The sequence below is a fragment of the Tachyglossus aculeatus genome, chromosome X2 (assembly GCF_015852505.1).
Source record: "Tachyglossus aculeatus isolate mTacAcu1 chromosome X2, mTacAcu1.pri, whole genome shotgun sequence".
Lineage (NCBI taxonomy): Eukaryota > Metazoa > Chordata > Mammalia > Monotremata > Tachyglossidae > Tachyglossus > Tachyglossus aculeatus.
In genome coordinates, this window is record NC_052100.1 from 8,717,072 (window position 1) to 8,730,886 (window position 13,815).

Consider the following 13,815-nt stretch of genomic DNA (forward strand, 5'->3'; position numbering starts at 1 on the left):
AGTAGTATTATTATCCCACTCCCACCCCCCACAGCACTTAATGTACTTATCCTATACTTTGTTGCTTCCCCTACCTGTAATTTACTTGAATGTCTATCTTCCCTGCTAGACTGCAAGCTCCTTGAGGACAGGGACTGGGCCTACCAACTCTATTATACTCGTTCAAGCACTTAGTACAGTGCTGTGCACATAATGAGCACTCCATAAATACCATTGATTGATTGACTGGAGCCTATTAGATTTGGCAAGAGGAGGTTATTGGAGAATGCAGTTTTAGTAATAACAATAATAATAATAATTATTATTATTATTATCATGGTATTTGTTAAGCGCTTACTATGTGCTGGGCACTTAAGGGGGCAGGAATTCAGATTAAAGTGGGCTCAGAAGGGAGACAGAGGAAAGAAAGTGAAGGCAGCTCAGAGCCACTGTCCTACTGAGGGGAAAAAGGAAGGGGACGGAGGGATACTGGTTATGCTCAATGGTCAGATGCCCAGACACTTGACAGATTACCAAGAGTCAGACCCTGGGGATCTGGGGCCCAAGAGGAAACCATGCACGGCCCCCGCAGCACACACATACACACCTACATTCCCTAATCTTATTTGGGGGGGAATACCCATTCCCCAAAAGGTTCCAGGGGCATCAGACTCCCTCACCACCACCCCCATCCTCTCTCCTCCATCCAAAGTCTCCCCCTACGACAATCAGTGTCTCCCCCATCTCCAACGACTTCCTCAGCCAGAGAACAGAGTCTCTCCCCCATGGGGAAAGGAAGGAGAACAGCTCTACCATCTGCTTCCCCCAAAACAAACTTCTGCAAAATTCTGCGGATGCAGTGGAATGTAACAACAACAAAAGGAATGGGAGGGGGTATGGCTAATTTTTCCCTACCTCGGGCTGCCAAATGTCTGAAGCTGACCCTGGGTCTACCCCTCTCCCAACCCAGTCTGTTCCCCCTCCTCCTCCTCCTTCCCCCCAACCCCTATTCCCTGCTGCACTCCCCCCACTCTCACCCCCACTGCTCCACACCACCAGGCCAACTTCCTGATTGTGGGCAGGTTTATGGGCAGAAACATAAACCTCCTCCCTGGAAGGGGCATGTCTGGAGCAAAATAAGGTTAAAGAGGGAAGGGGAAGAAGGGAGAGAAGGCAGGAAGGGGTTGCCTTCTAATCTGGTCAGCATTCAGGTCTCAGGTAGGGAGGGTGTCCACAGAGAGCATTCCACCCCACCCCTCAACCTGAAGTGTCCCCATGGTAGGTGCTTGGACACTGGGGCCCAGACCCAATCTGCTCGCATCAAGGTTCAGGCCAAGGCTTAGACCTTCCTCCTCCAATTTCCCATTCACCTCTGCACTGACACATCAGACATGGAACCACAGAGTAGGGGAGGGCAGGGACATCCAAACACCATTTATTAAACATCCATTTAAATGGTAATGGGCGGAAGAGGCCAAGAGGCCACTTTTTTTTGGGGGGGGGGGTCAAAGGAATGAAATGCCCAAGAGATTTCCCTCCCTCCCCCCATTAGGGAGTGCTGAGGAGAGCTTGTGGCCCTGGTTAGTTCACTAGGCAGAGACTGTCAGGACAGCGGCCAGGAGTCAGCAGCTGCACAGACAGCAGCTGTTCTACGCTGAGGACATGGGTTAGGAGCCAAACCGGGGGCTGAAACAGGAAGAATCAGGTTGCAGGAGTTGGGGTGGGGCCACAGAGGAGCCTTTTGGATGTCGGGAGGGCAGGGTGGAAGGGGAATGAGTCTCTGCAGTGGGGATGCGGGACAGTATTGCCCCTTCTAAGCCATGGAGCCTCTGCCCCTCACAGAGGGCATGACCATCCACCCACTTTGAGCTACCCTGACCAGCTGGACACACACACACACCCCAACCCCCGTCCACAGAAAGACGATGAGAGTCTCCCCCTCTCAGTGACCCTGGTCCTGGGGATGATGACCCTAGCTGAGAAGGTGGACGTTCTCAGAGGCAAATGTCCTCGGACTCCGGGGCTCCAGCCTCTCCCCCAACCTGGAACTGGGCCAGAAGTCGGGCAGTCTCCTGTGTGATTTCAAAATGCTTTCCACCAGCCTTGCGGGGGGTCCCCTCCCCAGGTTCTGGAGAGGTGCTCGGACCCGCCCCAACCCGGTTCTTCAGGTTGCCCTGTGGCCGCTGCTCCAGGGTCTGACCGTGTGTCTCGGGGACCTCAGGGGTCACGTTGCCCATCTGGGAGGTGACCAGGGCCAGACTGGACAGATGGTGGATGACTGGCCGGATCTTGGCTGGAGACCCTCCAGTCCCCACCCGGGAATACTTCACGGGCTGGCGGCTAAAGTGTCCCCGGGGCTGGGTCCCCAGCGAAGTGTCAGGATCCAGCTCCGGCTCCATTAGGGCGGGGCTGGGATCTAAGCAGAGAAAGCAGGGGTTGTGGTCAGTCCTGCTGACTCACTCCACATCCTTCCCTTTCCCCTAGGTGCCCCCCACCCCCACCCTGTCCTTTTCCTCCCCAGATAGGAACTGATGGACAGACTAGTGGAGAAGTTGACAGATGGATAGGAGGAGGCAGACAGATGGCAGAGGAGTGGAATGATAGATACACCTGGGGAGGATAGAACGGTCAGAGAACAGACCCCCTCCCCGCATCCCTGCTGGGTAGTCTCACCTTCCTCCTCTCCTTCTGGGGGGCTCTTGGTGTCCCCTGGTGCCAGCTCAGTGACAGGGTTGCTGGGGTCCAGTTTGACAGTACAGAGCTGTGGAGAGAGCCACCCCCCACCAGCCATGAGATCCCCACCCCCCACCAGCCATGAGATCCCCCCTCCCCACCAAACCCTGCCCCCGCCCATTGCCTGGAGGAAGAGAGACATTGGAGAAGTGATGTGTTCGTCCCCCCCACCCCACTCAGATAGAGGGCTGGACTCAGTGATTGGGAGGAAGGAGTCAATAGGACAGAAACCTCCTCCTTCCTCCTTCTCCTCTCCCCTCCCCCCGCCCAGGAGGAGAAAAAGCAGCTTCCTGGGTCACAATCCACCCCCTCCAATGGGAGACAGAAAGAGGAGCTGGATGAAGGGAGGAAATGAGAGGACGGGAAGAGGGAGGTGGGAGAGAAAAGTGGGGCGGGAGAGGGATGGCAGGGGAGGGTTCCCTGTAGCAACTACCTTGGTAGATGTCTGAGCCCCATCAGACTCGGAGATCCCAGCTTGAATGGGGGTCCCAGATGGGACAGACGGGGGCTGGTCTGGACCAAAGACGAGCTCATAAGTGAGGATGAGGAACTCCACCAACTGGGCCTGGTGTCCAGAGTCCAGGAGACAAGCCATGGACAGTTCCCCTGTCCCACTGCCTCCCGGCGGCCGGAGCAGTGTCGGCCCAAACACAATGCCCAGGTTGTTGGCCGACATCTTGTTCTCCTCAAACCGGCCAGCCACCCTAGAAGAGCAGAGGGTCAGCGCCAGTCATCAGAGCCTCCAGCTCAGTCCTGGGCGATTGGAATTTCCACCGGGCATTCACTTTCTTCCCTTCAACTATGGGGGGTGGGGTGGGGGGGAATTGTTGCTATAGGCCTCTCCCCCTGCCCCAATCTAGGACACAGCTCCCCTCCAACCTCCCCCATCCTCTGCGTCTGGTTTCCCTCACTTGCTCAGGTGAGCCATCAGGTGCTTCAGGGTGTTGTAGTTGGAGTCGGGTAGCTGGTTCAGAAGCTGTCGCAGAGTCCGCACGCAATCAGATACCACAGCCCCGGGGGGCTCCCTGGAAGCTGGCAGCTCTTTGGCCAGAGATATGAAGGCGTTGTAGAGGTGGAAGGGGATCACAGGGCCTGAGAGCTACGGGGAAGAGAGAGAGGAGGGGTTGGGGGCTCTCATATTGGGGCTCTGGGAACCCGTGGCCCTTCTGACCTCCCCCCCAACACACACACTCTTCTCTCTCTCCCTCTCTTCCTCAGAAAGCTAGGCTGGGCCCTGACTGAATGGCCTGAAACCAATCCTGGCAGTGTTCTGCCTGGGCAACCCAAGACCGTCCTCTCCATGCCCTGGTTGAACGGTCTAAGATCAGAACTACCACACTGCTGAGAAGCGATGTGGCCTAGTGGATAGAGCACGGGCCTGGGAGTCAGAAGGAGCTGGGTTCTAATCCCGGCTCTGCCACGTGTCTGCTGTGAGAGCTTGGTCAAGTCACTTCACTTCCCTGGGCCTCAGTTAACTCATCTGTAAAATGGGGATTAAGACTGTGAGCCCCATGAGGGAAATGGACTGTGTCCAACCTGATTAGCTTGCATCTACCCCAACACTTAGTACAGTGCCTGGCACAGACTAAGCGCTTAACAAATAACACACACACACCCACCCACACACACACACACACGCCCCCCCCGGGTTGGTAGCCTGATATCAGCATCTAGATCAGCACTGGGGCAAACTGACACCTGAAATTCAGTTCCTGGGATTCCAAGTTCCCTCCAGCCCAACCACAGGCCCACAACAGGACCCCCACCCTGAAGCCCCTGAATTGAGGCTGTGGGGTCCAGCCCTGCGGGCTCCAGATTGGGTAGTTTGTAAATACAAACCAAGCAGGGCTCCAGCTCCCTGGGGTGTGTTTGGTGAGGAAGAGGACTGACCCCAAGCTGGGAAGTTACTGGGGAAAGACCCTGTCCCCAACCCCCCCCGCCCCCCAAGTTCCCACCTCCTTGAAGAAGTGCTTAAGGACGCTGGTTATGTCGTGCGGAGAATTCTCCGAAAGTTCCACCAGTTCCTGGCCGTTCTCCAGTGCCTGGCACAGCCGCTCCACCCGTGCCTTGGCCCCACTCACCCGGTAAATGCCCTGTGGACAGCAGAGGGTCAGCACGAGCAGGGTTGGGCCCTACGACAAGGATGGGGGCCCTAGGGGGTGGGGGGAGGACCAGGGAAACAGAGTCAGTTGGAATCTTAGTGTTGGGGGGAGCCAGGCCAGGGTTAGGATCAGGGATTGAAGTTGGGGCACAAGGCACACCTGGACGTCCAGAGCCCGTTGCTCAATCTCAGCCGTGCATTTAGTAACCAGGAAGGGCACATCCCCAGGACAGTCCCGGGGCAGCTCCAGGAAGTCAACGCCGAAGAGGGGGATGCGGGCAGGGAGTTTCCTATGGCCACAGGTGATGAGCAGTGTCTCCAGGCAGCGCTTGTGGCAGGTCAGAGAGCACTGGGCGGGGGAAATCAAAGAAGCTGTCAGGGATCCAAAACTCAAACAAATCAAAGCAGAAACTGGGAGGCAGTCGATGACCAGAGGAGCGGTCAACGGTAAGGGTCAGCGAGGACTGTGGGGGAGTCAGAAAACACTGTGGAGTAGGAAGGACAGTCAGTGCTATAAGGGCTGGACGGTCCTGCCCCCTGGCTGCCCCCTGTCGCCCGCCAGGCGTACCTCCTCACACTCAGCACCGCTGACCATGAAGGTGTCACACTCTTTGCACTTGGCTGGACCCCGCAGCCGCCGCAGCCGGTGTGTCTGGGCTGCGCTAGACAGCGGGAGCTTCTTAAAGGGCCAGGAGACTCCATCCCCCAGCCCGTCCCCCAGATCTGCAGGAAGAAGTCACGGGGGTCAATTCTGCCTGGGGGGAAGGTTTGGGGAGTGGGAAGTCCCAGAGGGCCATGGCTTCATTCCAGGGCTTGAGGAGAGAAGGAGTGATAGACCCCTCCACAGGGTTCTTCCTCTGGGATCCCCAGCCTCTACCCTGAGGGCACTGCTCCCCCCCCACCCCCCACCATCTTCACACACCTCCCTCCGCCTCCCCCGGGGGTCCTAGATCTGCCCCACTAGTCCTCAGCCCCCACCAGCGTCAGCCGTCTGACCGGAGTCCCTGTCATCAAAGTCGTCAGAGGACATGGTGCCAGTGGATGGGGCCTTCAGCAGCCGGCGGGGGCCTGGGCCTGTGGTGGGGACAAGGGTCACGGTGGAAGGGAGAAGAGAGGGTTATGGGGGAATCGTGGGAGGACAAAATGGGGGTTACAGTGTAAAGAGGGTCGAACTGAATTGGGCGGTTAAAGGTTAGGTTATGAGGAGGATGTCACAGAAAGTCATGAGGGGCTGTGATAGTTTATGGAGGAGTCACAGGTGTCACGGGATGTGGTGGGGGAACACAGGTTGAGAGTTCAGGAGGGTGGCACGGTCAGGGAGGGGTCAATGGGAGTCAAGAGGCACGGCGGGGCAGGGGGGTGGGGGGGGAAGCGGTAGGTCCCAAAACCACATCCTCACCCGGGCTGGACGTTGGGGAGTCCAGAGACCGAGACTCATTGCTCCCACCCAGGCTGTCTGAGTCTCCACAGCTCCAGCTGAGGTCTCGGGCCCCTAGTAATGAGGGAAAGAAGTTGCATTGGGAGGTGAACAACAAGCCTTTTGGAGGGCCCTGGGGACCCTCTAAGAGGCTTGCTGCATACTGGTCCCCAAAGCCTGTCTCAGGGAGGAAGAGAGGGAGGAGGCGGGAGGGAAAGCGAAGGGGGAGGAGAGCAAGATGAGGCTGGCAGGGGACTGGTTGGTCTCAGCAGCATCTCCCCCAGCCTCCCTCCCCCATCCCAAGGTAGAAGCAGATGGAGCAATTATCGCCCCCTCGCACCCTGGCTCTCTCCTGCTGAGCCGCTCTGCTCTACAGAGGCACTGGGCCTTCGGATGGCTGTCAGGGTCGCTGGAGTCACAGGCCGCTTCCGATGGTCCACGGGAGAGCTGAGGGATGGGCAGAGGGAGCAGGTAAGACCTCCAACTCAGCTCCACACACCCGAGCTTTGGGTGATTCCCTGTTGGGGAAGGGGGGGGACACCCTCCTCCTGCCCCACAACTGCCAGGGGTTTCCATCCCTGTGACCTAGGGAGGGGTGCTGGATGGAGTGTCCTGAGTCGGGGAGAGCAGATGGACAGATTAACCCATAAGGGTTTAAACTTCACGATGTGGGAGGAGTATGGGTTCTTGGGAAGGGGGCAAGAAACACACGCAGCAGGCCATCCTGAGTAAATGTCAAAAATCCCAGGCTCCGGGACTCCCACCTCCCAATCACCCCGCCCCGCCAGGCCTCCAGACCCCTTCTTTACCTGGTTGCCATGGGCACATACTCCTCGAAGCAGAAGGCAGGGGGAAGGGAGGGGCAGGGGCCTGGTTCGACCGGATGCTGCATACGCGCAAAGTCCAGGTAGCGCTGTCCCGGCTGGTACGGCTCGCAGCACTCACTCAGCGCCTGGAAGCCCTTGGGGATCTGGACCCCCTGGTGCTCTCGCAACCCAAACAGGTTCATCGTTGCCTGAGGGGGCCGGGGAGGGGCTCAGTGAGACTCTCTACCCTCCCAAAGCTCCCCCCGACCCCGTCAACTCCACCAAGGCCTCCTTCATCTTACCAGGCCCCAGGCAGCTTACCCTCTTGAGCACCTCATCACCCTGCAGCACCAGCTTCCGCACATGGGACACAATCCGCTTCCTTGCGTTCTCCAGATGCTGCTTCCGACAGTTGGCCTCCACCACGCAGGTCCGGTATACCGCCTCCGACTCCGCGACCTGAGCCGGGCGGGAGGAGGAGGGAGTCATGAGGAAATCAAGGCAGGGGACGGGGAAAACAGAGGGGGACACCAAGGCAGGGGAAGGGGTATGGGGGTGGGGAAATGAGGGAAGAGCAGACCCTTAGATTAGGAGCCCCATGTAGGAGGGGCACTGTTTCTAAATGGATTATCTCGTGGCTACCTCAGTGCTCAATACAGTGCTTGGCACACTGTATGTGCTAACAAATACCCCAAGAAGGGCACGGAGGCCTGGGCAAAGACTGAAGGTGCCTGAAGATGCCCCTTGCCCTGCCCCTTTCCCTCCCCAACCTTAGCCTGAGCCTCCTCTCGTGACCGCCGCCGCCGTTCCTGCTGTTTGCTGGTGGTGCCTCCAGAGTGGGGGTCCCGGGGTTGCGGGGTGTGGGCGGCCCCCAGACGGTCCTCGTCGGCCCGGGAGCTCTGCTGCTTGGCCCGCTCCAGGTCCTCACAGCGCTGCTGATAGTTTAAGCGGGACCGGCGCAGCGCCAGGACCGCGTCGTTCTGGGATCGGAGGGAGGCAGCAGTGGGGCACGGGAAGCAGTAAGGGTGGTGGGTGGGGGTCAAAGCGTTGAGGGTTCTGGACCGGGGGAGGGCTGGGAGATGGGCGGATAGGCAGGGGACAGAGACGGGAGATGGGGATAGGGGTGGTGGAGAGGGAGGGGCGTTATCCTGGGATGGGGGAAGAGGAGAGGGGCCGGGGGTGGGTGGTGAGTGAGGGCAGTGGTTACGGGATGGAGGAGGGTTAGGAGGGGAGCAGGTTCCCCCCCCCCCCCCCCGGCCCCACCATAAATCTCCGACTGCCCTCCGGTTTCCCAAGCAGCCACGGGGCCGAAACACCTGCCTCCCAGCCTCCACCTTGCACTCACCATCCTCTTCTGCTCCCGCTGCCATTGCTCCTTGAACTCTTTCCTCCACTTCTCCACCTCGTTCCGTTTGGCTGCCAGTGGCTGGGATGGGGGCAGAGCTGGGGGATTAACCCCACCCCAGACTGGGGCCCCCAGGCCCCTCCTCCAGAGCTTCCCCACTCCTCATCCCCCAGTCCCTCAGGCAGCTGAGGAGAAGGGGACTCCTAGGAGCCGACTCTTCACTGCGTGTGTGGATGGGGAGGGGCCATTAGCGGGGGGGTAGGCCCGCTTCCCAGAGCGCACTGCTCAGAAACACCCGATTTGGGCGTCTTTTCATCTCCGCTCGCAAGCTCTAGGGTCTGGTTGGAGACCCGGGGGGAGAGACCGGACATTCCCTCTCACTTACCCTCTCGGGCCCTTGCTGGCCTGAGAGAGATCCCCCCCAGGGCTCTCCCCCATACCTGATAGTACTCCCTCCGCTGCAGGGGCCCCCCTGTCTCGAGCGCCTGGGCCCCCATTCCCAGCTCATGCTCCAGAAACATGGTGTAGATGTACTGCAGCGGCATGTGGCTCTGGTGGGGGGGCCCCGGGGTCAAAGTTGGGGGGGCCCTTTGAGTCCATCACACCCGAGGGAGCCCCCCCTTCTGTCTCCCCCCTTGACCTGTGATCCATGTGGCCTTCCCCAGACTTGGGGACTGGCACGTGGACGAGGGGCAGAGTCTAAATAGCACAGAGTAAGGGGGCCCAAGGGAAAGGGGAGACAGGAGCAGCGGGGACAAGGGGCTCCCTGGTACCTGCTGCAGGACGAACGCTCTACCAGCCTCAGCAATCTTCATGATGTTCCTGGAAAACTCCAACTCTGCAGGGGCAAGGGGAAAGGTAGATGGCGGAGGCGGGGCATTCACAAGCAGGTAGTGAAGCCTGAGGTTGTACGTCTATCCCCTACCTCCACCCGCAACACACAACAGCCTGGCTAGAGGGAGCGGCTTGGGGGTTGAATCCTTCAGTAGAGTGGGGGAAGTTGGTAACCTGGGAGTTACTTTGCTCATGCGATGCAGAGGTCAACGTTTCTCGGGGGGTCTCGCACCTCTTTCCTGACAGAGCGACAGAGTTGTGGACGGCCGAGCCGAGGGGTGACGAGGCTGATCCCTGATGGGCCCTGGCACTAATTGAGCTACTTAGATTGTGAGACTCCTGTGGGACGAGGACTGCGTTCGACTTAACTTGTATCTACCCCAGCGCTCGATACAGTGTTTGACACACAGTGAGCGCTCGACAAATACAATAATGGAAATTACAATAATAGAGATAAAAACGAAAATAGAGAAGCAGCCTGGCATAGTGGATAGAGCACGGGCCTGGGAGTCAGAAGGTTATGAGTTCTAATTCCGACTCTGCCACTTGTCTGCTGTGTGACCTTGGGCAAGTCACTTCACTTCAGTTCCCCGTGCCTCAATTACCTCATCTGTAAAATGGAGATTGAGATTGTGAGCCCCACGTGGGGCAGGGACTGTGGCCAATCCCATTTGCTTGTATCCACCCCAGTACAGTGCCTTAATAACAAATACCATAATAATAATATAGATTGGGACAACAGGGATCAAGGGGGAGGGGGTGCCCAAGGTATCCCTCTCTCACAGTAGCTCACTGTAGCGGTAGGGTGTGTTGTGTGTGTGTGTTGGCGGGGGGGAAGGGTTGGGGAGAGAAAGGATGAAGGGACCAGAGTGGGACTGGAGATCAGGGATTGAAGGAAAGGGGGGAGGGGTGGCAGGGAAGAGGGGTGAGAAGGGGGTGGGGGAATACCCGCGCTCTCCCCTCACCATAAACAGCCCGCTTCTCGCTCCAGCTCAAAAGTTCCTTCACGTATTTGCTCCACAACTTGGCATAGCCCAGTGCAGCCTCCACACCCCCAGGGCTCTGGAGGAGGGATTCATCAGCTTCCTTTGCTGCCCAGGAACAACAAGGGGTGTCAGTGGGGTTGAAGAACCGCAGGAATCCTGACCCGTGGGTTCCAACTCCACCCCAACCCCTGATCCCCTCTCCCCCAGGACCACTCCAGCCCGAGCTCCCCACCAGCATCACCTCCACTGTTCTCCTAACCCCAGCCTCCCCACAACAGCCCCCAAAGCCCTCCCAGTACCTGCAAGACTGTCTGGACCTGTCCCCCCCTCACTGGGGCTGCTCCTAGGGAGGGTCTCTGCAGGCTGGAGAGGCAGGTGAAAGGAAGGGCTCAATATCCTGTTGGGCACCAGCCACATCCCTATCCTTTCTGCACACCCAGCTCCCCCACCTCCAGGACCAGGGGCTGATGGGGCGCTGGAGGGGAGGCGACATGGAGCACTGGGACTACCCCCTCACCCACCCCTCAACCACTGCTCACCATCTCCTCGGTCCCAACATCCTCAGGCTGCTGGTGTTCGGTGAGTGTGGGGCTAGTGGGAGGGGGCTCTCCCACCAACATCTCCACAGCCCTGTGGCGGGGGAAAAGGGGTAAACAGAGCTATCTCCCATCTGGAATCTCTGACTTCGGCTGCCCTGAGATCCCTTGGGTCTGAGGACCTGTGCTTCCACTCTCCCTCCTGCTCCCCTAACCCTCCCCTCTCTCCCCCAGACCTGATGGTACTGAGGGGCATGTGAGATCGTTCATTCATTCCATCATATTTCTTGAGCACTTACTGTGTGCAGAGCACTGTACTAAGCGCTTAGGAAGTACAAGTTGGCAACATATAGAGATGGTCCCTACCCAACAGTGGGCTCACAGTCTAGAAGGGGGAGACAGACATCAAAACAAAACATGTGGACAGGTGTCAGGTCATCAGAATAAAAAGAAAGCTAGATGCACATTATTAACAAAAATAGAACAGTAAATATGTACAAGTAAAATAGGGTAATAAATCTGTACAAACATTCATTCATTCAATTGTATTTAATGAGCGCTTACTGTGTGCAGAGCACTGTACTAAGCGCTTAAGAAGTACAAGTTGGCAACATATAGAGACGGTCCCTACCCAACAGCGGGCTCACAGTCTAGAACATATATACAGGTGCTGTGGGGAGGGGAAGGAGGTAGGGCGGGGGGGATGGGGAGGAGGAGAGGAAAAAGGGGGCTCAGTCTGGGAAGATCGTTGTGGGCGGGGAACATGTTTACCAACTCTGTTGCGTTGTACTCTCCCAAGCACTTAGTACCATGCTCAGCACACAGTAAGCGCTCAATAAATACCATTAATTGATTGATTGAGTTCAGGGGTCTGGTTGTGGGAATTGAGGAGAGTCAGGAAGATGCAGGTCAGTGAGAGGAGGACAGTTGGGGATGGAGGGATCGGCAAGTGGAGGTCAGTGAAAGGCAAGCAATGAGGTGGACGGGAAGGGGAAGTGGGTGGGGAGGTGGACCTTGGTGAGAGGGTCAGTGGGAGGGGGTGGAAGGGTCAAATGAGGAGAGGTCAATGAAAGGAAGTTGGTGAGAGGGGTGGGTGAGGGAGAATCAATGGAGGGGTCAGTAGGAAGATTAGTCACTCACACGTTGCCCAGGGAGATCTCCAGGGCATCCAGGCTCCGGAAGATCTCGCTGTATCGCTTCCTGCCCTCCACTCCCTCTGCCTGCAACTGGAAACCTGGGGACACAAGGACAAGTCTATACCAGCTTAACAGCTCACTTCCAGCCCAATCATCCCATTTCTGTCTCTGCTCCCCACATGGACCCGGGTAGGACAACAAATATGTCTCTGTGTGTGTATGTACCAAGGTATGTCACTGTGTATATCTGCAGGTGTGCTTGTGCGTGAATCAGTGTGTGTGGATCTCACTGTATGTGTGTGTCAATCAATCAATGACACTTCTTGAGCACTTACTGTGTGCAGAGCACTGTACTAAGCACTTGGGAGAATACAATACGTAAGAGAGTCGGTAGATCTGATTCCCGCCCACAAGGAGCTTACAATCTAGAGGGGTCTGTGAGTGTGTATCGGCGTGTATGCCTATATCCGTTTGAGTGTGTATCAGTGTGTGTCTGTATCAGTGTGATCAGCACCCCCCCCAGTTTTCCCAGCACCTAGCTGGCCAGCCCCAGAGGCACTCCCCCTGCCCCCCCCCCCCCCCCCCCCGCCCCGACTGTATTCTCGTTATGGGCAGGGAAGGGAACAAGTCTGCTAATTCTGTTGCATCATACTCTCCCAAGAGCTTAGTACAGTGCTCTGCACATAGTGAGCACTCTCAATAAACACCATTGACTGATGGGTTGACTGTATTAGTGTGTAGCTGTATGAGGGTGAGTATGAATCAATGTGTGTGCCTGTGTCTGCGTGACTATCGGTGAGTGTATTATTGTGTGTCTGTGTCTGTATCAGTGTGACTGTCTATCTGTATGTGTGTCTCAAGGGTGTATTTTCGTGTGTGCCCATGAAGTGGGGGTGAGGGAAGAAGTCTCGCCCAGAGGCCTCCCCGGGGGAAGAGACTGGCCTCTTCCCACCCATTTCCAGGACCCAGAGAGAGGGACCCCCGGCGTCCCCTTTCCCCTTCAGGCCCCCACCCTCTCCCCCACCCCCTCCCAGCCCTCGCCTCGGAGGTTTCGGCACCGGGAAGTCGTTTGCAAAAGTGCCTTCCGCCCCCGGGGAGGAGAGGAGGGTGGGGAGAGAGAAAGAGGGGAAGAGGAAGAGGGGGAGGGGAGGCAGGCTGCCTCAGGGTCTGAAGAGCCGCGGGACCCCCCCGGGGGACCCCATCCAATCCGGGGGAGGGAAGGGTCGGGCCCCCTTCTGCATTAAATGGATCCGGGAGGGGAGCTGGAGGGGCCACGGGGGTGTAACTGCAGGCGGTCAAGAGGATGGGGGGCGGCGGGGAGGGGGAGCGGGGTCGGGACTCCGTGTCCGGACAGGCACCTGTCCCCCGCCGGGGTCCCCGCTTCCAGTGGCCCCTTCAGCCGGCGGACCGCGAAAGCAGCTAATTAGGAGGCGGGAACACGAGGTGAGGGCGGGAGCGGGAGCAAGAATCGGACCCGAGAGGGTTCCCCCCGCCCGCCAAACTCCTTCCCCACTTACAGAGTCCCCCGCACCCCAGACTCCTACCCGTCTCGGCTCCCTCCATGGCGGGTCCCTGTGGGCCGAGCAGGGGGGTCCCGGCTTAGGGGGAACCGGTCCGGTCCGGCCCGGGACAGGCTCTGGGACTCGCCCCGTGCTTCCTGCCCCCGCCGCTTCCGCGTCGGGATCGCCCGCCCACCGGCCCCCGCCTCTATCCGCAGCTCCTCTCCCTGACCCGGCCCAGGCCTGGGCCAGACCCCGTCCCCTCCCCTCCCTCACCCAATCCAGATTCGGACCCGGACCAGATCCAGGGCTAAACCTCCCTTTTCCACCCCCCCCCCCCCAACCCCACCCCTCCCAGGGACCGATCATCTCGGCCGAAAACCTCCCCGCAGCCGGCCCGGCTCACCATTGACCGTAGTGACCAGAGAAGCCACCGCCAGCCG

At 58.4% G+C, this 13,815-nt stretch overlaps 1 protein-coding gene across 2 annotated transcripts; it reads right to left on the minus strand.

Moving 5' to 3' along the window:
* Positions 1–1,399: 1,399 nt before the first annotated feature.
* Positions 1,400–13,493, minus strand: LOC119949362 (GEM interacting protein). 2 transcript variants are annotated; one of them, XM_038771082.1, is made up of 21 exons: positions 13,418–13,493; positions 11,878–11,971; positions 10,741–10,831; positions 10,501–10,564; positions 10,181–10,306; positions 9,155–9,219; positions 8,822–8,932; positions 8,382–8,462; positions 7,807–8,016; positions 7,358–7,495; positions 7,040–7,245; positions 6,571–6,677; positions 6,213–6,305; positions 5,792–5,887; positions 5,382–5,536; positions 4,974–5,162; positions 4,668–4,805; positions 3,624–3,811; positions 3,146–3,416; positions 2,653–2,740; positions 1,400–2,395 (listed from the first exon to the last, which is right to left on the minus strand). In XM_038771082.1, the coding sequence occupies exons 1-21, from the start codon at positions 13,434–13,436 to the stop codon at positions 1,974–1,976; spliced, it is 2,952 nt and encodes a 983-aa protein (XP_038627010.1). In that variant the 5' UTR covers positions 13,437–13,493; the 3' UTR covers positions 1,400–1,973. The 2 variants fall into 2 exon arrangements, with proteins under 2 accessions (XP_038627010.1, XP_038627011.1); XM_038771083.1 differs by lacking the exon at positions 8,822–8,932.
* Positions 13,494–13,815: the final 322 nt, after the last annotated feature.

Coding starts and splice junctions, on each gene's coding strand:
- LOC119949362 (XM_038771082.1), bottom strand. Junction 8,017..8,381: donor AGCGGGAGCAGAAGAGGATG/GTGAGTGCAAGG, acceptor CTCCGATCCCAG/AACGACGCGGTCCTGGCGCT. Junction 5,537..5,791: donor CGGTCAGACGGCTGACGCTG/GTGGGGGCTGAG, acceptor TTCTTCCTGCAG/ATCTGGGGGACGGGCTGGGG.